The sequence below is a fragment of the Tachypleus tridentatus genome, chromosome 6, assembly GCF_004210375.1.
Source record: "Tachypleus tridentatus isolate NWPU-2018 chromosome 6, ASM421037v1, whole genome shotgun sequence".
NCBI lineage: Eukaryota > Metazoa > Arthropoda > Merostomata > Xiphosura > Limulidae > Tachypleus > Tachypleus tridentatus.
In genome coordinates this window covers 32,283,020-32,310,704 of record NC_134830.1, presented here as the reverse complement: position 1 = coordinate 32,310,704, position 27,685 = coordinate 32,283,020, and the positions used below count along the sequence as shown (strand labels likewise).

Here is a 27,685-nt window from a genome sequence, read left to right as displayed (position 1 = left end):
TATAATTAAATATAAAAAAAACAGCTTTATCAATAAAGTTAATTAAAGCTACAATAGCTGTTTCTATACGAGTGTTGCAAAAATAACTTCAAGTTAACATTTCTTGAAGAACAAAGTTTTGGCAAAGCAGTACTGAAATAACTTTCTAAAATGGAAGTATAACATGGTGGGCTGGGGTCAATAGCCAAGTCAAAGTCTTAACTGAAAACAAAGTCTACTGTGATCTTAAAAAGAAATAAGGTGACATGCACCAATACTTTAGACACATTAAACTTTAACATTATGTGTTGTCTATATCACATTGTTCTTGATAACACTACTGATATGTAAAATTGGAAATTATTTTATTAGTTTGTAAAAAAATGCTTTTAACAGTTTCAAAGTTCTTAACAAAATCCATGAAAAAAAAGATAAAAATAGGTTGTTCGTACGTTGAATTTCATGCAAAGTTACTTAAGGAACGTCTGCAGCAATTGACTCTCATTCTGAATTGACAGAGTTGACAGAAGGTAAACAGTCAACACCAACTGTGATAGAGTATCCAAAAAAACAGTTGGATTTGTTTATACATAATACCACCACCACAGCTAAAACAGTGAGCATGTTGAGCAATACATTTAAATCCTATGATTCACAGATTGCGAGTTGCATGCCCTACCATGAAAACATGCTAGACTCCAATAAAAAGATTGTTTAGGTTCTTCTATTGTAAATTAATACTTAAAATATAAATTCAACAGATAATCACTGGTGAACTGAGTATAAAGAGAGATTAGAAGTAGAGGTTCTTAAAAGTGAGTTAGTAGATACTGGTAAACATCGGGTGGGAATATTTCCACCAATTAGTTGGAAACTTAAAAGTTTTACTCTAGTTATGATAGAAAATAATATGAATATATTTACATAACAAAGAATTTCTAGTCATTACCACTGATTATAATGTGAAAGCTGTACAAAGCAAATTGTGTTCCCTTTTCATATATTACTGACATTTGCCATACTTAACTGAAATTTTCAAATCCAAAGATTCTGTAAAACTTGTTAATTGTAAGAAGGATAAAACAGAACTTTATCAGGAAATATCAGAGAACACAAAAATTAATAACAACAAGAAACCATATAATAAATACAAATAACAAATTAAACTGTTTTAGGTCAGACTTTCAGAAGTTAGTATGCATGACACTTCTGTCTCATTTGTCTATTCAAAGATATAAATTATAATATGCATTACAAAGTATAACATGTTGATTTAAAAAACAACTAACTCTTAACTTCACTCCATCATCATCTTTTTCATCCTCCATGATTGCTTTCATATCAAGATTATTTTTGAAGGCACAGGTGACATGATAGGCAGTCTTACATGTTTTCACCTAGAAATAAAAAAAAGCAAAAAAAACTGCAAATGGAAAATCTAATGATTTTTAACTACCTGCCTACACAAGCCTGGAAGGAAAACTGAATTACCATTTTAGCTCATGTACAGTTTTAGCTAAAACAAGTTCTCTGAATATATATAGATAAAATCAAATTATGTAAACTATTATTCTAATAAATAAGTCAACAGAGCATATTGTATTTATATACTGGCTGGTAGTAAATCAAAGAGTAACAAAACTTTTCAGGTCTACTACATGGAAATGTAAACTTTCAAACTTGTATTTATGTACTACATAAACCAATGTTTGTGTAAGCCAAATAACATTACCAGAAATTTTCAGGTTTAGTGACAATATTTAGGTTTAATAAACTTTTCATGTCAATCATTCAATGCTTGTAGGATTAAGTTATATTTTCACTCAAATTCAGCTTTTATAATGATATTAATTTTTGTATAATTATTTGGGTACCAACTTTCCTTGTTGTAGCCTTGAACCACAACATAGTAATTTTAAATCCAGATAAGGTCCCATTAAAAGTTCAACATGAATTTATAATTTTGTATTTCTTTACTTACATTATCACTTTATGAAACATTCAGTGTTGTAAAGGATGTGCTATTAAAATTGATACACAGTTAACAAGAACTTGATTATTGATATGGTAAATAACACATACATCCACACAGAAACACAAATTCTCTTTAATTAAAATCTGGCAGCCAAAGCAAGTTTCTTTTTACTTAACTTTGCACTGGAGCTTTCCAAATTGGCTGATTTTGTGTCCTCAGACCACACACAATCAGAAAATGGAATATGCTAAGCTGATCCTCTTGGGCATTTTATATGACTGGTTTCCACAGTTACCATTCCCCTTCATTTCAAGTGTAATTGTATAGGTACAAAAGGTCTTATCTCAGTGACTACAAGTGATAAGATGTTGAACAAACTGTCCATTTCAAGCTTTTGGGGCACAACAAATGTACTGGTGGTATTGTTTTATTCATTGGAAACATCTTTTATATTCTCATGGCAAGTCTAACAAAATATGCAGTAGAATATAAACAGAAATAGAAAGTAATTAATCAGCAACGACTATGCAAAGAAAAGGTATGTTTAGTGCTTCACCGACTTGTATTTTCCACAATTTTCTTAACTTTATAACAATGATGCCAAATTTACTGGCTTGTATTTACTATAATTATCTTAACACCATTGCAAAGATGCCAAATTTAAACCTCATTAATCCCCTTCTGTGCATGTTATTGAATTACATTCAAAATTGTAGTTTAACAAAATTATCATGAAGTACAATATACTTTAAAGGTTTTTATTATCTGAGTTCTATTCCTTTATTTAAAAAAGAAGCATCTAAAACAGCAATTACAACTGCAGTTTTAGTTGTCACATGATCTACTTGTGGTTACAATTTTCAATTTTTAAGAGCTATTGTACAAAAAACTGAGTAGCTGATACAGACTGTTAGTTCAAAACAGTCAAAACACACTAAGCAGATGTATTTTATTACTTTCTGGAAACATTCCAAAACTTTCTTCCCACACAAAATATTGTAAATTTTTTTCTAAGTTCATAATCAGCTACATCCACTTGCAAAGAGGAAGCTGTGTTGCTAAGTGACAGTTTGAAGTTGAGTGGCATGTTTATATATAACAGAGGTTTTCTACTACTTAAGACCTACCTCTACAGGTCTTTCTATAGTCAGCATCAAAGGCCATATTATTCCATTTGTAGGCTAGCATTCAAAATTTTATTGAACTACTGTTCTATGAGTATATTTAAGTTTGGTACACATTTTCAGATTATGATTTAACTTTTAGTATCATCCATTTGTAAAATTCTTAATTTAAAAGTAAATATTAAAAAGTCACACAAATCAATACTTAATATTTATCACATTGTATGCTGAATGCAACATTGTTTCCAATTAGATGTTTGTGCTGTCTAAATACAAAGTCTATAGCTTCTTATGAATTAGGAACTCAAATTACTGATATTTACAAGCTATAATATCAAATAAGTTCCTATATTCTCTATTTGTTGAGATACATGTACTGAACAAATACAGTGGCCAAGCCAACCTCTTTCTATTTTTGAAAAAAAAGACATTCTTACGTACACTTACTCCTGTTTACAATGTGTGAATAACCAATCAAAATTCAGAATGTCTCCTAAGTGGCTTTCTTGGCATAACTGAAGTATTCAGCACTAGACTGGTTTTTTGAAGTTTCAATTCACAATTTTTTTTCTGGAACCAAATACAGCTTAGTTGCCAAGTTTAATAAATTATAGTGAAATTCTAAGGTACTGATATAACAGTTTATTTTTGGTAATTTAAAATCGTACATGTAAAACTTAAAGTTATTTCACATTCTCTATGTGCAAATATTTTTATAAGACATATCAACCTACGACAATGAACAAACAATTTCAAAGTTCATTATTTTCTATATGTATTCATTTTCATGTTTTAAGAAAATGAACTGAAATTTAAGAACTTGTTTTAAATAGCAATAATGTATAAACATATACAACACATTAAAACTGAAATGTGACTGTATTTTATAAAATACTAGTCCACTAAAACACAGCCAAGACAGGACACTTTGTGAAGGCCAGCTTTATATTATTAAATATAGTAACATCAGTGCATGTGTGTTGTGTAATTGCAAATCTTTTATCCTAGCTAGGCATGGCTGAAAGGTCAATATAATATATATATAATGTTATGATAATTAAGCTATTTAGACTAAAAATTTGTTTTAATGTTACAATCTGTAGTCATGCTAGAATAAAACATATAATTTATATTTCCTTTTTTTTGAGGTTACAAAGTCGGTCAAATCAAACCAGCTCCTGAAGAGATATACAGTAGTGAAAATAACAGATAAGATATACATTTTTGTTTTTAACTAACTGGAGGTGATAAAGATTTCACATGTGAAACTTGAAGCTGTTCTAATGCATAGAAGCATTTTTAATCTTAAAATCTTGTTACTTTATATAAAACCTAGGTATTTTGTGTACAAAGGCCTTGTAATGCTTGTTACTAACCCACAAAATTTTGTGAAGATGAGCATACATTGTCAAAAATCATAGCATAATTACTCTCACAGATATTTTTGTGGTTACAGACCGTAACAGATGAGTTAACAGCTGCCAAAGAAACATAACCAGTGTATGGATTTGTACTGAGAAAGAAAAGAAGCATAGGTCATTGTTCTATTGAGCAGTTGTACAGTTCAGGTGTTCATTCTACTGTTATTCTTAGCAGTTAACAACAGTTTTATTCACTTATCACACATGTTGTACTTAATGTAAAATTTTATAACAAAGCATCCAGCATTTTGTAAAATTTTCATCTAATAAATGGCTTTTTTTCACTGCAGCAAAACTTACAATTATTTTGCCAAACAAACCATAAGTGTACAAAAGTGTTTCCAAACAATATGTACAGATAATGCAAATTGTTATCTCTACTGTCTTTTTTGCATTGTTTTTAAAGGTTTGATGTTAGCCATCTACATTTACTTCCTTTTATGAACTGTTTTTCTTCACTTGTTTTAAATGCAGTGTGTCAATAGATATAGGAAAGCTGTACTTATAATCAAGTTAAATACAATGAAGTACCCACTGTAATATTTATTATCTATTACTGACTGGTATTTCCTGTTTTTAAGGGAATAAAAAAGTTCTGTAAGAACACTAGCTTCAAGGAGTAATGGTAACATCATTTACGCAAGAACTATGATTTTTTTTCAATTACTACTTGTCATTAATAATATTATGAAAGAAGATGCTCCATTTGAAACTGTATCACTCTAGTGAAATTGACTGACATCAATGATTTGGTTTTCAAGTTATCATGTAATAATAATTTTTTAAACAAAAATCAAACTTTTTATTATGATACTTACAAACCTTCCCAGAATTTGTGGCTGTCATTACATAGATACTGTTATAACAGGGAAAAACTGTATAGTGTTGTAAAGTTCTGATGATCTATCTTGTAGATATTTACAATACCCTTTTATAAACTATCCCTACACAGAAAGTGCTACCACCTGCCTAATACATGCAATATTTTAGGGAAAATATTAAAGAGTCAGTTTTTAAACTTGAAACTAAAACCAAAGAGAAATAATGAGTGCATATGTATAGTCTCATCAATATGACAAAAATGTCAAAATAGACTAAATATAAAATTTAGAGATTCTCAAATCTAAACAACAAATTATTTTTACTCACTGAACACTGTATGCAAGCTCCAACTCTTTCTCGACAAAGGGAACACAAAAGAGACCACCTGCTAGGCTGAAGAGCAAAAGAATCATTGATTTATTAAACCTACTCAATTTTTCATTAATACATCACTTCAATACATTCTATGAAAGTTGTAAAACGTTCTTATTCTTTTAAAATTATTGAAGTAAAAACCTATGATTAATGAAACTATAAAAAAAGATCAACATCTGAGATAACACCTATATTTCACATCTGTGGGACAATTAGTGACTGTACTTGGATTACAAATTAGCTAACAGTAACCAAGCAATAATTCATTTTTAATCTAAAAAGGAAGAAGAGAATAAATTGTCTGTTCAATAGTATCTCATTAATTAAAACGTATTAATAACTATCAGTATATGTTTACATTACAAATCAAACAGCACATAAAATACAAAATGACACATGGTATTATCCCCTTTTGTCACTACACACTCTAACAGAATGTACTTGGTGTTCAGTCACACTTTAATAAACTTGTCTTGCACTTATAAATTTTACTGATATTTCAAAACTGACAATTAAATCTGCAGTCTTCAGAATTTCATTGTTTACTGGTAAATGTACAGAGGAAACTCTAAATTAAATGTTTCAAATAAATATTATAAATTGAATATTTTTTAAAATTAAACAAAATAGGTGTTATATTTATTAATAAATTCAAATCTAAAAATATGATATATAAACATATGCACTTAAATGTAACAAGCGTAAACATAATTAACAGTATATGATTAAAATGTATTATCAAGTTTCCGAGGACAAAGGATAGACTTACAAATCATGAAGATTATTTTCAACCATGTTAAAACTAGTAAAAACGAGAAAGTAAGTTTAATTATATATGAAACACTTAGTACGTATGATACTGCATGTGGCGAGACGTGTTCAAACTAACACTCCACAAAACATAGAACTAAAAACTACAGCACTATAATCTATTTGTTTCAATCTAGAAAATCTTTGCTGGTGTTATACATTATATAATTCCTGCATTTTTGAATTACTGAAACATCAATATCTTTGCAGAAAAATCTTAAAACTAACTAGTACCATTGCTCATACATGCTATTTTATAGTAAACTGGAGTAACTTCAATACTAAACTCAGCATATCTAAACAAAATCAGCAGCCTTTACATGTATTAATACATATGTGCTCAGTATTTCACAACAATCATTAACACTGGAAACGTTTATATGAAAAGTTACTTATTTACAGACTAAAGTACTTCAATATGATGTCAACAAAATGTAAGATATGTAATAATTATTGTATATTCTTAAGACATGCAATATGTACAGCTATTAAATATAAATTCAATCACACACACTTAATACTTGTATTAATACATACACATTTAATACTTGTGTTATCCATCCTGAAGTTTCTGTTCACTTAGAATAAATAAGATTTGATAAAAAAATTATTTCCATTTGCAGAAATTATTTTATCATAATCTCTTTTGTTTTTAATATAAATGTTAAATGTCACAAATTAGACTTTAAACAGTTTACTCTGAGAAAAAAAAATTAAAATTTTGTTTTTATTGACTGATTCTCAAATGTTATTTGGTAAATGTTTTTAGTAAGACACAGAATTACTTAAAACACTAACAATGAAGTCAACTAAAACTAATTAAACCAGAGTTTGGCTTCATATTATTTCTTCATTTTTGCCTCACATTATTAATTAAGCAATACTACTTATATTTTCAAGAATTGATTTATGTAAACTGATCTTTAAAAATAAAGTAAAAATACCTACAAAAAAAATTACTCAAACATAAGCTCAGAGTAAGACTTACTGAAATCTCTGATATTTTAGTAATTGGCTCCATTTTATCAACATTCCCAATACTAACTTCTGGTATCCAGAGTGCACAACTGACATGGGCCCACTTTCTACCACTCCTGAAATAAAAATCCTCAAATAAATAATAATTATGGGAAAAAAGAAATTTAACAAAAGTATTATTATTACTTTTCTTTATTTCTTTCTTACAAAAGGAAGTTTTCTACCTTCATAAACTTTAAAATAATTTATAAAAGAACATTTGAAAAATGTACAGAGCAAATAGATTAGCATTCAATATTTTCAGGAAAGCACTTATCAACAAAACAGCATTTGTGAAAAGAGAAACCAAAATAAACTTATTCTGTTATCAAATATATTACTTTGTTTTAACAAAAACTAATATATGTACTCAATCTCTAACAGAGCCAATAAAAAACCAGCTGAAGGTACTTAAAACTGCCAAAAATACAAATTAAGAAACCTAATACTGTCACTGGTACCACACTACTTTGTTTTGGGACAATTTCTGCTCACTCGAAACCATAAAGAGTTTGTTATCAGATATAAAAGATTGTTTAGTGTAGGTATTATTATTAATTAATTAATTTTGTTTGTTATTCATTGATGTTGAGGCTATTAAGATATCTAGAATGTCTAAGTGAGAGATGTACAAATAGCTACAACCAGATGAGTGAAAACAGATGTAAAAGTATGTGAAAGAGAAGTTTTGTGAGAATAAAGTTGGAAAACAAAGTTAACGGTCGTGGGAGTTCAAGGTCTAACGGTTGATATGATATGTTAGAGTGAGATTAATAGTTTGAAAGAAATACAGAGAATAACTTGTTTTGCCAAAAGGTGTTCTAATTTAACTGAACCTGCCTTCATGGACTTTGACAAAAGGCAGATCATTGGAAGTTCGGGATACAGTTGTGGTAATTCATGTTACAATGTAAATGAATTACACATAGATACTGTTACAATAAAAATAGAGAGAAACAGTTTTGCTTCTCAAATGCATTCTAAAACAATTAAACTGACCTAAGTGGACTTCTGAAAAGAAGAAAAGAACTCTATAGTGTTTAAGATACAACTACAACCTCCACAGTGTACAGAATTTTTGTACATACATTTACATTTTTTGAATATACACACACATAGAAGTTAAAAAAACAAGTGGAGTGCAGTATGTTCATTTATTGTAAAATTTATCACCAACAAGTCACAAACGGCAACTGCAAAGGAATCCTTAGCCTAACACACCCATATATTTACTATTTACACTACTAAAAAGTAGTTTCTGACACTTGTGAACTTCGCAAAATTTTTCTGATCATAGTATGATACTTACGTCACCTAGGAAGAAACTGGAAATTATTTTTAACAAAATTGTGCAATTTTAACCTTGTAACTTCACTAAAAGTGTGGTTTTAGTGCTTTTAACCATTTACAGATTCTCAGTCTCAGCTGTCATGTTATACCTCAGCTTTGAAAAGCAACAGATAAGTGATCTAAACATTTAATCAAAGTTTTTTCCTTTATTTTTTGTATGAGGTAATATAAGTTTATTTTTAGCAGACACACACAGAGATCATAAAAATGTGATCAAAGATTAGGTCTGTGAACAACTTCTGTTACAGTTAATCCTGATTTTTTAAAGGTTGTGATAAGCTTGTTGTAGTTATCTTATACTTCACTTAAGTTATAATGTTGCAATATAATAGGAAAAACATGTTTTTACAGAACAAGATGATACAAGCTTAGATTATTTTGCACTTGATTGTATCAGGTCTTATAAATAAGTTTATAATCTGTTTTATGCAACGGTATTTAAATTTTGCCTGTAGAAATTTCACAAGCAGATACGTTAACAGAAAATTAAGAGAAAAACAAGTTTGAACCTTTATCAAATTTTTCTTTCTTTCATGTAAAACACTAAAGAAATGTTGCAATTTGACAAAATATCAATTTAAAAAATTTTGAAATAAGAGTTAGGATTATTTTTAATCAAAGTTTGAATGTTGATATGAAGGTGTACACTCAAAGCCTTAAAGGTGCTCACTAGTTCATAAAGTTAATGTAACAAAATTTATACAGTATTATGTTTAGCAAACAACATACTAAATCTATCGAACACAACTAAAGAAACCAGTAAAGTTAAATTAAGCCATCTAAAACCAAAATTATTTTTTGCTTTTTACCAATACTGTATCACATTTTTATTTCAGTCTGTTGGTATTTGCCATTGTTTTTCCTGAACAAACTTGTCCCATATTCCATACAATATTATGTCTCTATCTCACTTTTATTATTTTAATTTACTGTTTTCTTAAATTAATGAATACTCTAATAATATCATTTTATCATCAATTACAAAACATAAAGAAAGACAACTTAATTTTATAACTTCTACCATACTATCATTCAGTTGAGGAATTTGACACAGACCCCAGTACATGTTTTCATCTATTCATTAACCTTCTCAAGGATCTACTGCTTACAAAAAAATCTATAGGTAGCAGTATATGTCAATACATTACTAATTCTATAAAATAAACAAACATCTAATGCAGAAATACACATAAGTATAAAAAAAATAATAAACAAACATATTCAAAGCCTAATGATTTAATGATTTTTTTTTTTCACAGACTTTGAAAAAGAATAAAACTTTCACCTTGTAGTTTTCATGGCTCCACCTTTGTTTGGACAAAGAATACACGACGGTCTAACACCAAGTACACATGTCCTACACACCCAGCTTCCTTCTGGGATGTTTGTGATTCCATAACACGCTTGATGAACACAGATGTTACAAAAATCACAAAACACCATTTCATTTCCTTCTTCTGAGTCAGGCTAAGAGAACAAATCTTTCTTCAAAACATTTTGCATCATAAAAGAAATTTTATAATAAAGTAGTTAATATTATAATCATTCATCTACAGAACTAAACAGCACCAAGCAGAGTATTTTAAATAAGAAGTCATACAGGTTTGATTTCTGCCACTTACATTTTTTGCACACATTAAATTTATGCATAAATTTAAAACAACATTGAGTTTTATTTCAATTTTACAGCAAAAAATTCAGAACAATTTTTCTTATGTACAAAAGTGAGAAATTGCACAAGATGAACAAATAAGCTTAAAAAATGACTATACTAAAATACTAAAAACTAGAACAAAAATTAGAATGTTCCAAGGAAGTCCTGTTATGATAAATAGTTCCCCACTATATCTATTCACTAGTGAAATTTCAGCCACCTTATGATAGGTCCACTTCATATGTTATATCCTGAACACTCCAACACTACAAGTAAACCTACTGAAACATTGTAATTACTTTTTCCTTGTTTTTCATCTTCTCTTACAGACATTGTACAAGTTTAATTAATGTTACAAAGTGTTTTATGAATAATAGCAAAAAAACAAATAACATTTCACAAAAGACCATAATGAAAGAAAACAAGTTTATAATTCTCAAAACACATACCACATACATCATGTATTTCTTTAAGAAAGAGCTCAGGTGATTATTTTTCCAACTAAGTTCATCAGATATCACCACACAATTCCTGTTGTTCCAGTAACTAAAGTGATTAACATTATTCTCAAGTGTAAATATGTTTTTTTTTTTTATGTTCACTGATCTGAACACTTGTCATAACAAGAAACCCATCTGAAGTAAAAATGTATCTCAGGATGGCTGGTATGGATATTAACACTTTTACCAAAATAAAGCAGAGAATAATGTTTTGACCTTCTTAGGCTGTCTTCAGGTTAACAAAGAGTTTGCCACCGACTGTTGCCAGGCAAGTCTAAGGGACAAGAATGTAAATGGATGGGTATGGGATTGTAGGGGGTGTTGCATTTGAATGTTAGGTTATTAATTATTATTGGTATGAAGGTGTTACTTTAAATTAGATTAATTTTGGTTTTAGTTGTTGTATAAGTAGAGCTTCTTTGATTTTGCATTTGTTTATATAAATTTACCAACATTCTTTATAAAATATAATGCAATAAATATCATGATTTCTATACTGGAGAAACAAGCAGAAAACTAGAAACCAGATTCAATGAACAATAAACAAATAAAAAAAACCTTCACATTGTTTTGAACACTGCAAATCAAATAAACACAATATAACCATAGAAAACATCCAGATACTAAGTATGGAAACAATTATAAACAAAGGCAAAATCAAAGAAGCCTTACTTATACAGCAGCTAAAACCAAAATTAAACCAATATAAAGGAACACCTTTTTACCAATACTAATTAATAACCTAACATCCAACTGCAACAACCCCTACAATCCCATACTAACTTAAATCCTTAATATATATGTAAAAACAGCTTGTTTGGGTTGAGAAAATTTTTTACATAGAGAAGTGAACAAGCGTTTCAACCTTCTTTGGTCATTGTCAGGTTCACAAAGAAAGAGAGGTAACTGACCGGAAGCTGACCACATGTTTGAAAGGGGTTGTGTAACTGAATGTAGGAATGTAAAGGGCAGGCTTAGATGTTTGAATATATAATTTTATATTATTTATTTTATTATTATTATTTATTATATTATTTTTTTAATATAGATATATAAAGGTGTTCCTTTGTATTGGTTTATTTTGGGCTTCAGTTGTTGTATAAGTAAGGATTCTTTAATTTTGCATTTGTTTATGTTTGTTTCTTTATTTAGTATTTGAGTGTTTTCTATGGTTATGTTGTGTCTATTTGACTTGCAGTGTTCAAAAACATGTGAAGGTGACTTTTTATGTTCTTTTAATCTGGTTTCCATTTTTATACTTGTTTCTCCAATATAGAAGTTGTGGCAGTTATCACATTGTATTTTATAAATAATGTTGGTGTGATGTTTGTCAGTATAGTTTTTACATAGTATAGACCTCAGTTTTGTGCCTGGTTTTTGAATAAATTTGGTCGAAACGTTGTTCACTCCTCTATGTAAAAAATTTTCTCAACCCAAACGAGCCATTTTCACATATATATTTCTCTACAAGTGGGTTTACTCGACAGGCATTTGCCTGGCAATGGTCAGTTGCAAACACTCTTTGTTAACCTGAAGATGGCCTAAGAAAGTTAAAACACTGTTCTCTACTTATTTTGGTTAAAAGTGTTAATATTCATACCAGACATCCTGAGATACATTGGTTGGAACACTGGAAGATGCACATTGTGTGTTCAACTTACTAGAGAGGACTTTTAGGGTTATAAAATATGGATGAAATGGAGGGGAGGAAGATGCTATAATTTTTGAAATTAAATTGGAATAAAATGTTTCACATTTGACTTCATAAAATTTATAAATAATTCTGAATGTAAGACATAACATTACAATGTAAAGGAGCTAAGGTAGATAATTAATACAATCATACTTGAAAGTAGTAAGATCTGTGTGCAAGATTATTGGTTAACCTACTAGTATTTTATTATGTTAAAAAAATAAACTATAAACACACTTTTGTATAAAGTATAGAATTTCAAAAAAAATCTGTTTATAGTTCATAAATTGCACTTGATATAAATATTTCTTTTCCACCTAAAAGAAACTATTCACAGACATCTCCACAAATCTGAAATACACAACTCGAGCATTATCACAAACTGTTTTCTGCTTATAGTAATTTTAAAGCCTAGAGACCAAAAAAAAGAATTCAAAGAACTTTAGGACAGTGCATAAATCAGATTCAGTCCTTTTTCCTATTTATTGCTATCTGTGAAACACTTCAGAGATTTAGATGTTCTGACTATATGTTTCAAAATTAATTAAATATCATTTACATTCTTTCTTCAAATACATTTGTTTTATAGGAATAAAGTGTTCAGTTATTATAATAGTTCTAAAAGTTTATTTTGCTCTAAATGGATTCCAATACCGGAACATTATTTTCTGGGAGTAGTCTAAAATGTACTTACCGACCTACAAACATCACAGATAACATCTTCATCATACTCGATGCCAAGGCCCTCTTCGCTTTTAATAGCTTCTTCAAGGTTTTCAAAACACTAAGCAATAAGAAATATTCACATCACAGTTGAGCTTTAATAGTGATGTTTCTTTACTAATCTTTAAGCAACCTACTATAAATTGAGAACCCTAAAACTCAACTATATTATCATCAACAGATCCAACAGAGTAGCACAAACATCCCCTATAAGTGACTATCTGTACTAGCAAGTACTAATCATAGTATTCATACCAATAAAAATTGTTTTTAGAAAAAAAATAAAAAGTTTCTAAAAAAAAGATTTTCTGGGAAGTACTGCATAAGAAAAGCATCCAAACTGTATTGTTATAAATTACAATATTTTTATATATTAAAAATGGTATCTTTTATTGAAATATTAAATTTTTTTCAGAACTCTTTTTAATACTATATTTACAAATCACATGAATAAAGATACAATCAATTAATCAATCATGTACAGTTCTAATGAAAGTCACATTCTTGTTGTGAGGAAAGTACTTTTTATCGTGTTCTGTGATAAAGAAAAGGTTGTTGCTGATACCATAATTATTTTTTTATCTAAATCTTGAATACCCAAAGTGTGAACTTTCTTTTATGGACTTTTTGTTTACAGTGCTATTCAACAGATAGCACCATGTTGTATTCATTATTTCAATCACATACATACACATATACATGTGTATATGCTACAACCATTATAGTACTATGTGTAGCTGTTCAAAATTCATTATTTGGGAGAAAGAATCGAATCAAATGCTGAAACAGGCATCAAATTTAAAACAATAGGGTTTAACAACAAAGGAAGATAATTCTCTTTACAAATTAATCAAATTCATATACACCTAGCAACAAATGAGTTTTTTTTCAGTTGCAGCTTTGTGTGTGTGTTTTAGATCAAAGCCACATTAGGCTATCTTCTGTATACACTGCATGGAATTGAATCTCAGGTTTCAGCACTGCAAGTCCACAAATATACTGCTATCCCACTGGGAGACCAATTGCAGGTAGATAGAGCAGTTTCAAACTCAATATACTATATCTATGGTTAAGCCTGTTTGTGCACTGTATCTCAACCAATGATGTTGGAAATCTGTATGAAATTGACAGCACCCTGACTACTGAGGAAAACAAGTAAATTATTATCAATCATTCTCTCAGGAGTAAGAAACAACTTGATGGGTAGGGATTCAGTTTCCAGAAAGAATGCGATCCCACTAATTATAGTGATATAACACCTGAAACTAGAGAAACCAACAGAAAGCTTGAAACAATGGTTTAGCTTCCACAAAGTTCAAATATTAATTTTAACCAAAGCTGTGTGGGATTATATTAAAACTTAGTCAAATAATAACTAAGAAGTTTGTCTGAATTGCCAGTAGTAATACAGAACATTTGGAACAGTAATTCACACTCATTTACTGATAAATGTATGGTAGTATAAAAACGCAGTTTCCAGTAAACACAAAACACTACTGAATTGTACTGCTTTATTCACTTTCCTATTGTACTTTATGTAATAATGTATTGTACTAAAGCAATTGGAATTACTTATTGTCTATAACTACTTTATATATAACACCTGTGCATTTCTAGTTTTATTTCTAATACAGTATAGTATACATTTTCATGATGGATCAACATACATCCTTTAATAACATTATCATTTTACAGTTCAGACTTCTAGCACAACGCCATCACCATCTTCTGAATAATATACAAGCTACTACTCTTTACTGCTTCTTTTCTGGATGGAATTGTCTGTTATTGTGTAGTTCAGATATGGACAAGGTGAATATAACTTATATCATACCCCCATGCACACAAACACCTTCCAAACTCCTGTACTCAAATCCATTTAAAATTAGCTTTAACCTACACAGTGTCAAAAATAAGAAACAAAAGGCAGAAAACAAAACACCATACCTGTGTTTCTAAGTCTTCAATAATGTACTCTACTGTAACTTCTTCTATTAGAGGTTGTCCTTTATTTAGAAAAAGAAACAAAGCTGTTTTATTTTGTCATATCAAATATAATCATCATCATTAATTTAGAGCCATACAAAAACTACAGTTTTTAAGCACCTAATGTATTAGGTTTACATCTTCAAGATTTTTTTTTATTAGCTTTTGACTAATTATACAAAATACAAGAAATGATTGGCTACTTCCAAAAATATTCCTTCAAAGATTTCAACTTATTAAAGAACAAATAAAAAATTTCAATACCTTTTACCTTTTTAGTCAACACTATGCAAAATTAAACTTTTGTTTTCCCATTTCTATTTTGAAATAATTACTGACCATAACATGAACATAACATTTATAAAGACTCACTTATTTACCTAGATCATCTAGTTCTTCGTTTAATCTCTTAAGCCACTGAACGTCAAGGTCATCCAGATCATAACGGCAAACTTTTTCAGCCTGAGTAGCAATGTTAGTAAGAACATGAAGGTCATTGGAGAAAAACTGGTCATGTGAGCACCTGATGTATTTCTTGGGACTACAATAATGAACAAATTTACTGGAATATATTTTTCATAAAAAATCTTCACAAAATTGTTAAATCTGATTAAGATAATGAAACACAACTTTGGATGCTTTAAGTCACATTTGGAAAGAAAGTATAAATTTTGTTTTTTTTCACACCAGCTACAAAGAAACAGCCTAGCACCTTGATGTGTAACAAAGAAAGAGATTCAAGAAAGGTTTGGGTTGTTTTGATTTCACAGAAAGAAAATGTTTGGGATTAATTTTGAGGTCCAGTTTGCTGGACCAGACTTGTGACTTAATCTGAGACTACAACAGCCAACACTGAGATGTTAACTTGCAAATGTAAAGTAAAATAACATAGTAATGTGATGGTTTAAGTGTAGCAATTCAGCTAAATCATCATATCATTATTCCAGGTTGGATGTGGGAACAGTTTGTGCAAAGATATCCTAATCAATGTGACATAGCAGTTGAATCAGAGATTCATCAGTTGGTTACTGCACTGAGAGTGAAACAAAAAACAACTGACACAAAAGTACCATTAACTTCAAAAAGGGGGATTGGAATTATATAAAAGAAATCATTAGTTCTAATATTTTGTTAAGCAAATGGCACAGCACAGCCTAAAGATGCAGTGTTGAAGTTGCAGCCTGTGCATTACAAGATGATTTTCTAGCAATTCTCAAATTAAAAATGTCATTTGTGCAAGAAAGAGTGAATGATGCTATAATGGTCAGCATAGTAGTGCTATTGTATAATCCATATACTTTCATCATGTACAAGTTTTATCCAAGGTTCAGTACTAAAAGATTCTGAGCTGACTTGTGTGGCAGGTGTTAAGCAAGCATAAAACTGTAGATACCTGAAAGTTCAGTATAAACACTGATCTACAAACTTTAAACCTTGAAAAGCTTCAATTGCATTACAGCTTGTATGCTCATATATTAAACTTAGAAGAATTACATTAATCAAAGTATAAACCAAACACTCTGGTTGTAATAAATAATTATTTTTAAATTTTTACAATTAAGCTAGTTTACAGCTATTTTTATACGAAACACAATTTTATTTATATATTTTTAATTATTAATGTAATGGATTTTGCATTGATTTTAATGTTATTTATGACTTTAACAAGAAGTTTTTTAAAGCCAATTTCTCAAACACACATTATATTGTTGTTGCTTATCAAACTGCATTTTCAAAAAATCAGATCTTCCTACTAGCATTTACAATTTCTATATTCTCTAAAATGCAGGCTATTGCTCAGTAGCCTTTGCAAAATAGGCAATAATGTAGGGCTTCTGAAGTTATTTAATATCCAAATAAATACTGGAAGTTAATAATATTCAAATGAAGTACCAAACTTGCAGCAGAAATTAGTACTTGCCACAAACATTACAGTAGTAGTAATACAACACATCGGGCATACTTTGATTTAAGTTTATCAGCTAAAAAGGCTACACGTAAACAATGTTGAAACGTGTGTCAAAAATGAAGTACAATGTGTCATTTCAATTTCAATACTACATCTCAAATTGTGAATTCTGCCACAACAACTAAACAATTGTCATGGTATATATTTCAGTCTTGTTTAATAATTTGTACAATTCTGAAACACTAGTATGTTCTAAAGATGGCTGGTATAGGTATAAAAACTTTAATTAAAATAAAATTCAAAACATTGTTCTGTACTTTCATGGTGACAAGAAATACTGGTATCTTAATGTTTTAACTCAGAATAAGTGTTTTTACTTCATTCTGTTATCACGTACAAACTAGTTATGTATTAAAACAACTAAAAATTAATCTAAGAGGCTGGAGTGTTAAACATAAAACATACTAATATACAGAAATGAAAAATGAGGCAAAGGAAACATTATTCTATTTTCATAGCTTCTAACATATATTTCTGTTTTAATTTACCAAAATTTCAAACAGTAGAAACTTACAGTTTAAAAACATTTTTCTTTTCTTTCTTCCTTAGCACCCTGCAAAATTATAATTTAATACAGAATGAACCATATAACTACAATGCATGAATAACTATTCTCAAGCACAAATGTTACCAATAAATCCTATATTTTAATTTTTCCCTGAAATTTCAATCATAATAAATTATTTAAAATGCTCCATAACCCAAAGGTGCATCTATCTTTATTATTCCAAATCTCAATTCTTTCATAAGAAAACTATCAATATTAAGTTATTAACAATCAACTTCTTATTTTAAACATTTAAAATATGTTAACTCATTGGAAAATGCTAACTGGTTCAAGACCAACTGTAAACAAGTTAAAATTACTAATGAAAAACAAATGTTTGCTAAAAACAATGTTTATCAAAAATACAGATCTAAATGTTTGAGTACAACAGCAAGTAGGCTGGTCCTGCAACCTCTTTAAGTATAAAATTGAAAATATGATATTTCCTGGATATAATAATTCACATGAGCTAACTAACTGTGATCATTAAAGACCAGTTTTCATGAGGCAACATTTGTACAGTTTAAAAATTGCCTTGAGAAAATTAGCCTTTATGTGGGCACAAACTCATGAATAATTTATGTTGCTTGATTTGCAGGGAATAATACATTCAGTGCCCTAGAAATAAAAATGAACAAATCATAAATAATGTTTATACTTAACACACTTGGAGTTTCAGTTATCAGAAATATATCTACCACTAATCAACAGCAAATTGATCCATAAGTATATATATATTTTTCCTCCCTACAAACATATTTTTCACAAAGACTTATGAAAGCTATGTTGCAATAGCAACCACACACACATTAAATCAGACAGTAAGGTGTTATAGTATTACTCTTTATACTAAAATGTAAAATATAAAAGTTTATATGTTGTGTTTTGTTGCCTTAATAAGATTACAGATACCTGAACATTTTAATTAGCTATATTAATTTACTGATTTTGCTGTTGTTTCTTGAAACTCAATTAATGCATTAACATTGGTAATTTATCTCATAGTTAAACAGCTGGCTTGACTAATTTTATAAATACTGTTTTATGAACAAATGCCCAAGCTAAAATGTGGATTTAAAACATGCCTGTCACAATTTTTACCAGAATCCATGTTCAGGGAAGTAAAAAGATGTGGCATTACAAACATAACACACACAACTTATAAAAAGTAAAAGAATATAGTCATCTAAGTTATAAATTACAATGTAACACGGTATAAAAATGGTAATTGGACATCTTATTCAACATTAAATAATACATTTATGCAATCACAACTAAAAAACAGTGCACTGAAGAAACAACAACTCTTGAGTACTCAAGAGTTGAGAATGGGTGCCATGGGACAATTATTTTCCCTCTAATCAGTAGTTCAGAATTATAGACAAAAAGCCTAAAAGCTCTACCATAATTCAAAAACAAATAATAATGTTCCATAGTAAGCATGTATGATGGAAACAGGAATCAAATTCTGGACCCTCAATTCACCAATTCACTAATAGTGATTTCTGGAAACCCTAATTTTTATTATTTTGATAATTTTAATAATCAGAAACACTAATTTCAGTTAGTCGATTACCTTTACGACAACAATGAAATTTATTATAACTTTGATTAAACAATTATTTTACATAATACAAGGATATGTAATACAGAGTAATTCCTCAGTATGAAATATCTCTGAAGAACAACAAAAGTGGTAGTTGAAGAAAGCAACCTGATCATCAACTCTGTAGACCAGACTTTCATTCACACTCACTGAAGTAAACATTTTTAAGATAGAGTTCAGGAGGAATATAAAAGGCCAACAAAAGCTGTAAATTTTGTTGTAAATAAATGGCAAGTTATTATTCTTAAAACATTTTTCATTTGTGTTTTGTCATTACGGCTACCACTTTGTCAAGTAATGTTTAGTAATTAATAAACATATTCACAAAAGAGATTCAAACCCTGAAGAAGTTCACCTATTTCTATTGTTCACTTTAAAATCAATGTAACTTCAACCTTAATGTCTCTTACATGATTAACAATCAGTGTGACAAAAGCAACCCAGATATAAATCACACTTAGAAATGATATATTAAATTTTATCATCACTGTAATTGATACTTTTATCATAAACTGGAAAAAATTAAAATTATTTATAAAGCAGAGTGCTATTTTTAAAGTTTATATTCAAATACTTTATGATTACAACTTATGATCAGCCATTACCCAGAAATATTTGTTTTTAAAAGTTAAATATATTTAGTATTTCAAACTCAATTCATTTATAAAAACACAGCTCATGACAATATAAATGACATTATGTACATTTTTTTTTAAATATGAGCCCAGAACAAAGTTCTTCTTAAAATGTGCAATGGGACAGAATAATTATAAAATAATTTTATTTGAGAAACACAGACTTGAAATGAACCCATCAAATTTTTTTTATTAAATGTAATCCAATGTACCTAATATGCTACAAACATAATTATTCAATTAAATGTGTGATGATTAATCAATTTATTATACATAAAATTACAGACATTAAAATCATCTAAATACTCAGCTAATTCCTTTAAAAAAAAATCTAAACATTATCGTGACAAAAATTGATACAGAACTGGCAAATTAAATTATTTTTTATTTTCATTATTGTTTCACATGTACACATGCTGATCTCTTATAAATCAAGGATACTGTGCTTTTTAAGAACAGTTCTCTTAACAATTACCATCATCAGGTCCGAGATTATACTGTTCACATAGTCTATTTTTGAGCTCCTCCAATAAGAAGGCCAGGTTCATTTGAAGTAACATGCAGAAGTAAAGGTTTTTTGTTTTTGAATTTCGCACGAAGCTACACGAGAGCTATCTGCACTAGCCGTCCCTAAGTTAACAATGTAAGACCAGAGGGAAGGCAGCTAGTCATCACCACACACCACCAACTCTTGGGCTACTCTTTTACCAATGAATAGTGGGATTGGCCATCATATTATAATGCCTAAAAGGTCGAGCATTTTTTGGTGTGACAAGGATTCAACCCCACAACCCTCAGATAATGAGTCAAACGCATTAACCCACCTGGCCTTGCCTGGCACAAGTAAAGAAGGAGTTGTTTGTTTTGAGAAGTCTGTTGGGATATTGTTGGTTCTCCCACACACAATAGTTGCTTCAAATTTTCAAGTGAACTTTTTCATTTTACAGTTGGAGATCAAAAAGAGGTTACATATATTATATGCTCAGTTGTGATGATGGTAGCTGAGTTACTAATATTAGTTAGCTTATGTAAATTTTTATATTTCATTGTGACAGAAGTCTAAATTATTTTCCATTTATTTAACTACAAACTGTATTTATCCATAGAAAAAAATTCTGACTTCTTTTAATTTTTTTAAGGTTGCTTTGGTACAACTTTAGAAGAGATGTTGCAAAAGAGATATTTAAGTGACAAGTTCAATGTTAACAAACATATCCAAGCAGAACTACATTACTGGAATATCACATATAGTTTTTGAAAACTGCATTAGTTTTGGCATTTTCTGAGGGTGCAAAGCTGGAATTCTACATTAACTATCTGTTAAAAGTTTTCTACTTCACAAAATCTGAATTTTGGCAATACGTCCAAGTAGTTTCTTTTCTCCATTTTAATTAACTGCAATGCATCTGTTACACATTGTTTTATACTACACAAGTTTAACAGGGCTTTTCAACAATTAGCAACAGAAATTAATTTCAGCTAAGACTTAACTTTTTACATAAACTTGTTTATTTTTTAAAGGAAATTTAAATTAAAATGTGAATGTTTTAGTTACAAGCAAAATTATGATGTAGTTATCAAATTCATTCCATAATATTCTTCTACATTACTGTTTGTTGAGCTGGCTTCCAGTTATAAAAAAATACATACTATTCTTGGAGTAAATACTACATTAAGAAGAAAGAAATAAAAAACTCATCAGAATTCTCTTTGACTTTACCATGCTATGAGTTATAATGTTTTAACAGTTCAACAGCTTGGAAGAGAGTTAATAAAATTACTGACTTCTAGACACATAGCTAGAGGGTTACAGGACTTCATGTGCCGTAAAAGCTTTTAGCCCCCTCAAATAATGTTTTCTTCTATAATGCAATTTAAAACATGTACAGCTGTTTTAATTATCAAAATGCTTCTGTCAACAAACTAGAAATATCTTGTATAATATACTGGAGGAAATTAGATGCAGCAAAAGATTAAATATTAAAATTTCTGAACCAAAATTAATGCCATTTTTGTCCCAACTTTATTGGTACAATTTTCCACCATTTCATGTACTTCACCATCTCATACCCACAAAATGATTTTGATGAGGGACCATAGTTTATTTTACAAGTTTCAAAGCTTTCCCAGATTTGTTTAGCATTATTGTTGTTAGTTGTCTTCATCAAAGTTAGAAATTTAACAGAAATTAGTGAAATATTTAGCTGCTGATTGATCAATATAAATACATAGCAGACAATCTAACAACATAATTTATCACACACAAACAGAGTAAAGATGGTTCACAATTGGAAAACTATTTGTTTTTATAATCTTTGTTAACACCTTTTAGATAATGTGATAATATAAAACTGTCATTAATTTCAAAGTCAATCAAAAAATCCAATCAATTCACATAACTGGAATAGTTACTATCTACTAACTACAGCAAAAAACCATTTTGTCAAGTAAACAAACCAACACTACCCCAAACATTCTGGTAACAAGAATACAAAAACAAAACAAAAAAACCAAAACCTTTTACCTTTATCAAAGAATCACCAATACTTCATAAAACATAGCAGTGTATGTGTCATAGATAAGGTAAAAAGTGTCACATATTCAGATGCATGATTAGTGTAAAGCTGAGAACTAGGAATGATGATACATTCTTATTTCTGGAGCAAAATGTAGTTAGAAAAAAAATTAAAATAGGAAAAGTTGATGACAGGTTTTGATCTTACTGATGGTACATAGTGATGAGTGACTGATGTTTTTTTAACCCAATTTAAATGTAGAAATTTAGCTTTAATACATAATATTCTCATTCATTAATAGAAAATGTGCAAATTTACTTATAATGGCACATGTAATAGTCTGACATAGTTCAAATGGCATAAATAATAAAATGTAAGTGTAAACACACATGTGCTGTGAAACTTTAAAACTGTTCATGAAAAACAAATGCAGTTTCATGTTATAATTTGAAGCCATTCTAAAAGAAAAGGATAATTCATATATTTCTTTGGAAGTTGTAAGGTTGATCAAGTTGACTAACATTCTATACTGTTAGAGTAAAGAAAATAACATATTAAAAGTGTTGCTGAGAAAACTTAAGAGGTTTTATAAACTCCACAAATGAAATTAGAAATTTTTGAGAGGAAGAAAAGAATTTTTAATCTTAATGTGGAAATTACTTTGTACTTCGACTAGCAAGAAAAAATACTCGCTATATACGTGGACAAATCTTTAGCAAAAACATTTCATAAAAAAAACAGTTTCTTGTGCACAAAAGACCTTTAATATTTACTAAACGTCTGCCAAATATTGAGAAGGTACGCATAATTTAATAGAAGTTAAGAATATGGAAACCATAATAAGTGCAAAATTCATTAACAGTAGTACCATTAGTTTAAAAAAGTACGGTTAAGTAAGAGAATTAACAGGACTGGCTTGTTCCAAGTACCACAAAAAGTTTAACATTATAATCTTGTTTAACAGATTTGGTGACTTTATGTAATGTGCACATTACATCAAATGCATCTAGGAATCAAAGTTTGTACCAATTATGAAATACACCAATAACACCTGCCACACAAGCCAGTCTGGCATTTTAATGTGGATCCAAAAAAGGAGTCACTCCAGGAAGATCCAGGTTTGTTTTGATTTGACAAAAAGATGTTTGGTATTAATTTTGATAGCAAACAAGAACTTCACTTGCAAATGTAAAGTAAAACAACAAAGCACTGAAACATGCTTGAAATGGTAGAGATGTATTTGTGAATGGGTTGGTTTCAGCAGTAATTAAGCTAAACCATGAGTCCAGGTCAGATGAGGGAAAAATTTAATTGAAGTATATCAAATGATTTAATATTCAAACTGGATCAACGAATCAGCAATCAAGCATTATACCGACAACAAAACACAATAAAAACAATAGTGTTGTTAACTTCAAAAAGTGGGATTGGAATCATATACAAGAAATTGTTTATTTCAATATTTTGTGAACCTAATGGCACAGTAAAGCCCAAGATGCAGTATTGAAACTGAAGTAGATGCATGATGCATTTCAAAAAACCTTCCTTAGGAATTATTAAATTAAAAATTCCATTTATGCAATGAAGAATAAATATAAGAAGGATGGTATAATGCTCAGTATGATACCAAAATAGTGTAATCCCCATAGATTTCATCCTGTATTATTTTTATAAACCTTATTCTTTCTTGAAGAATTTGTGCCAAACTTCATTTATAGAGATCAATTGAAATAACCCTAAATGACTCTCTTGTTGACCATCCTCGCTCAATACTAAGAGATGCTAAGCTGACTCAAGTGGCAAGTATTAAATGAAAAATAACTGATACATCAACAACTTAAAAATATGCAATTCTCTTTTAAAATCTCCAATTTCCCCAACTTTCTAAGGCAATGTAAAACTAAAACAAAGTCTCAAGAATTTTATTAAGAATTCAAACATAAGTTGAATTATTAAAAATATGAATATAAAATATACATACCGTACAGAAGTTTCAGCAAGGTTGTTTGGGTTAACAGGTACTTGAACACCTTTCTCCCACTCTTGTTTCCAAGAATCTGAAATTAACCAGTAATCTTCTGGAGATAACTGATCACTATCTGGCAACTTCATGGCACTGATCAAATCTTTCCTAAATAGCTGGAAAATTAACAACAGAATGAGTACTTTAACTTTCTCAAAGGTTAAGTCAATGTAAAATGCCATACACAGTTTTCAACTGTGCATCCAAATTTCAGAGTTTTAAATCAATACTTTAATTATGAAAAGACATTAATGATAACATTTATACAATACTTGCATTTAACTGCTGTTGTTTTTTTTACATAAAAAACAATTTTATTGTTTAATATTTTCACAAAATCTCCCAAATTAGCTAAAACATGTCTGTTTATAAAAGTGTTTACATAAATTTAAAAAAATTAATCAACAGTATAATATACAACATTGAAAACACTTGCTTGATCTTTTAGCAACATTTCAAATAAGATCTGGGAAAAGAATAACATCAAAAACATTCAGTAACCATTTAATATATTGTGAGGTAAGAGTGTCTTAGTGTTGCATTCAAAAGTTTATTAAACAAGTTAGGTATGTTAGCAGAATGAAAATATAATTATGTCAAATTTCTATACAAGTTTCAAGTTCTTAACTTCAAAATGAAATATTTAAATAAATTCTCAATTTTATCTTTTGTATTTCAGGGTTACTTCTTTAAATATTCTTACTAACCCTATATTACATCCTGAGATTAACAGAAATTATATATTTACATTATAGATAATTCTAAGAAATAATTTAACTTTATGGACTCCAATCTTCTTGCTCTACAGATATGCATATCAAAGACATTATTTATAATCAAGAAAAAGATAGAAATTCTGCATCAATATGATAGTTTGCTATCATCAAGGTCACCTTGACTAGTCAAAGAATATATTTTAATGAACTTATATATTAATTAGCAAGCCAGTTACTTTTCTAATAGTTATTGTATTGTATTCTAAGTGCACATTGTTATTGTTTGTTCCAAGATGCTTATTTGAAATAAGTTAAAATTAAACAAATTATTCACAAGAATCATATAAAACACCGAGGTTCAATTTTATCAAGACTATAGAACAACAAACTACAAGACCCATGTGAAAGAACAAAACTTTATGTACATTTTTTACTTATTGTCCAAAAAAAGTAAATAAAATGTAAAAATTACATGTTAAGTAATAAAATTTAAACACAAAATAATTAGATAAATAAATTCCTCCACAAGAAATGCACACAAACTGCTGGTACATAATAGAAATCAATATTTTGTTTATTATAACATGCATTATGCTCACTTATCTATTGCACTAGTACCGTAGTTAAGACATGGGTCAGAGAGCAATAACATAATAAAATTAAAAGTAGTTATGAAAATGTAACAGAACTCTATAACTTAGGATAAATAACTAATTGTCTGATACAATCTGCAGTAATTCTAGAAGGAAAAACATACTTCTGATTGCATTTAATATTTTTTAACTTTTGTTACAATCAGTGTTAGGGAATAGAAAATAACATGTAAAGTATATAAATTTATTAAATAGACTTTTGATATTCAGTTATGAGGTTCTATAGATTATTGAATTAAAATATAAAAATGGAAAGATAAGAAAAATCTTGTGCACAGTGACTTTCCAAACACCCTGTATAATATTAATCAAAAAGTAAGAAAAATACCTAAACACTTTCTTTGCATCAGGATAGTAGGTGCACTAATATGAATAACACCCAGCAGTTAATACCAGTTTGAGCATCTAGATATTTGTGCAACATACCCATTAAAGTTAAACTTTTCACAAAACTTTCACCCCTGACTACACAGTCCACTCTGTTTAACTATATAAATAAGTTACACAAGTTATTTTTTCTTAAAATGATTTAACATGTCTTTTTTTTAATAATAAATAATTTTATAGATATATTTACCTACCTGAATTATCATACAATACTTATTATATTATTATTATAATATTATTAAAATATTATTATATTTTTTGTTAAAAATATAACTATTATGTATCTAAAACTGATTGGGATAAAAATGTTATAATACATTATCATTTAAAACAATCATGGAAGTTGGAAGCAAATTTACATTACTGGGGCTGAAAACCATAACACAATATAAAAAAAATCACTTGAAACAGAAGATTTAATCAGAAATTAACTTTCAAACTTTTTACAATCTTTAGGGGTTATCACAACATAACATCTATTAGCTTTATTCCACTACTCATAGTCCACTATTATGCTTCAAAAATAAATGTTTCAATTTGCATGCTTGCAGTCTATTACCACTTGTAAAACAAGTGTTAACAGACAAAGCAAAGAAATAACTGCGATATGATGCAAAATTATAACTGGCTAATAATAGGTTGTTCCCAAACAATTAAAATGCATCAATGTAAGAAATAATTTTTTATTCATTTATATACAAGTATTAAACATGAATTTTTAGTTTATACAGTTTGTAGCTTTATAATATTTGGCCTACAATGAGCAAACACAAATTAACACAGATTAGTCAAAGCAAAGCCACTTGACTTAAACTAATATAACAATGATGCTACTTGATCATCAGGTAAAAATGAGGAAAATCAATACATTTGGGTAAAAAAATAGTTTAAATCAGCTTCAGAAAAACTTTACCAGCCAATTTATTTGTAAGATAAATGCCCCATCAATTCTGGCATCTTTGAATAATTTATTTTCTAATAAAACTGCTTAAAGATGTCATATAGTTTAGGAAATATCTGTAAGAAAAAATGTTTTGATCCTTAATTGAAGTTTAAAGAAGATATTATTGGATTTTGCACAAAGTTAAATAAAGGCTGTCTGCACTAGCAGTTCCTAATTTTGTACTGTTAGATTAGAGGGATGTAAGCTAGTCAACACCATTCTTTGGTTACTCTTTTCAGACTGAACAGTTGGATCTCATCA

The 27,685-nt window shown here is 28.9% G+C and overlaps 1 protein-coding gene across 6 annotated transcripts in view; it reads right to left on the bottom strand.

The window, feature by feature from the left end:
• Positions 1–27,685, bottom strand: part of LOC143252199 (uncharacterized) — a 73,815-nt gene that overhangs the window by 12,091 nt on the left and 34,039 nt on the right. For all 6 annotated transcript variants that reach the window (XM_076503953.1, XM_076503952.1, XM_076503951.1 and 3 more), the window contains 9 exons: positions 24,684–24,841; positions 17,913–17,951; positions 15,810–15,970; positions 15,391–15,449; positions 13,415–13,504; positions 10,159–10,340; positions 7,495–7,600; positions 5,649–5,714; positions 1,269–1,376 (listed from right to left, as the gene is read on the bottom strand). In XM_076503953.1, coding sequence (XP_076360068.1) covers positions 1,269–1,376; positions 5,649–5,714; positions 7,495–7,600; positions 10,159–10,340; positions 13,415–13,504; positions 15,391–15,449; positions 15,810–15,970; positions 17,913–17,951; positions 24,684–24,841 — 969 coding nt within the window. The remainder of the gene's footprint in view (positions 1–1,268; positions 1,377–5,648; positions 5,715–7,494; positions 7,601–10,158; positions 10,341–13,414; positions 13,505–15,390; positions 15,450–15,809; positions 15,971–17,912; positions 17,952–24,683; positions 24,842–27,685) is intronic.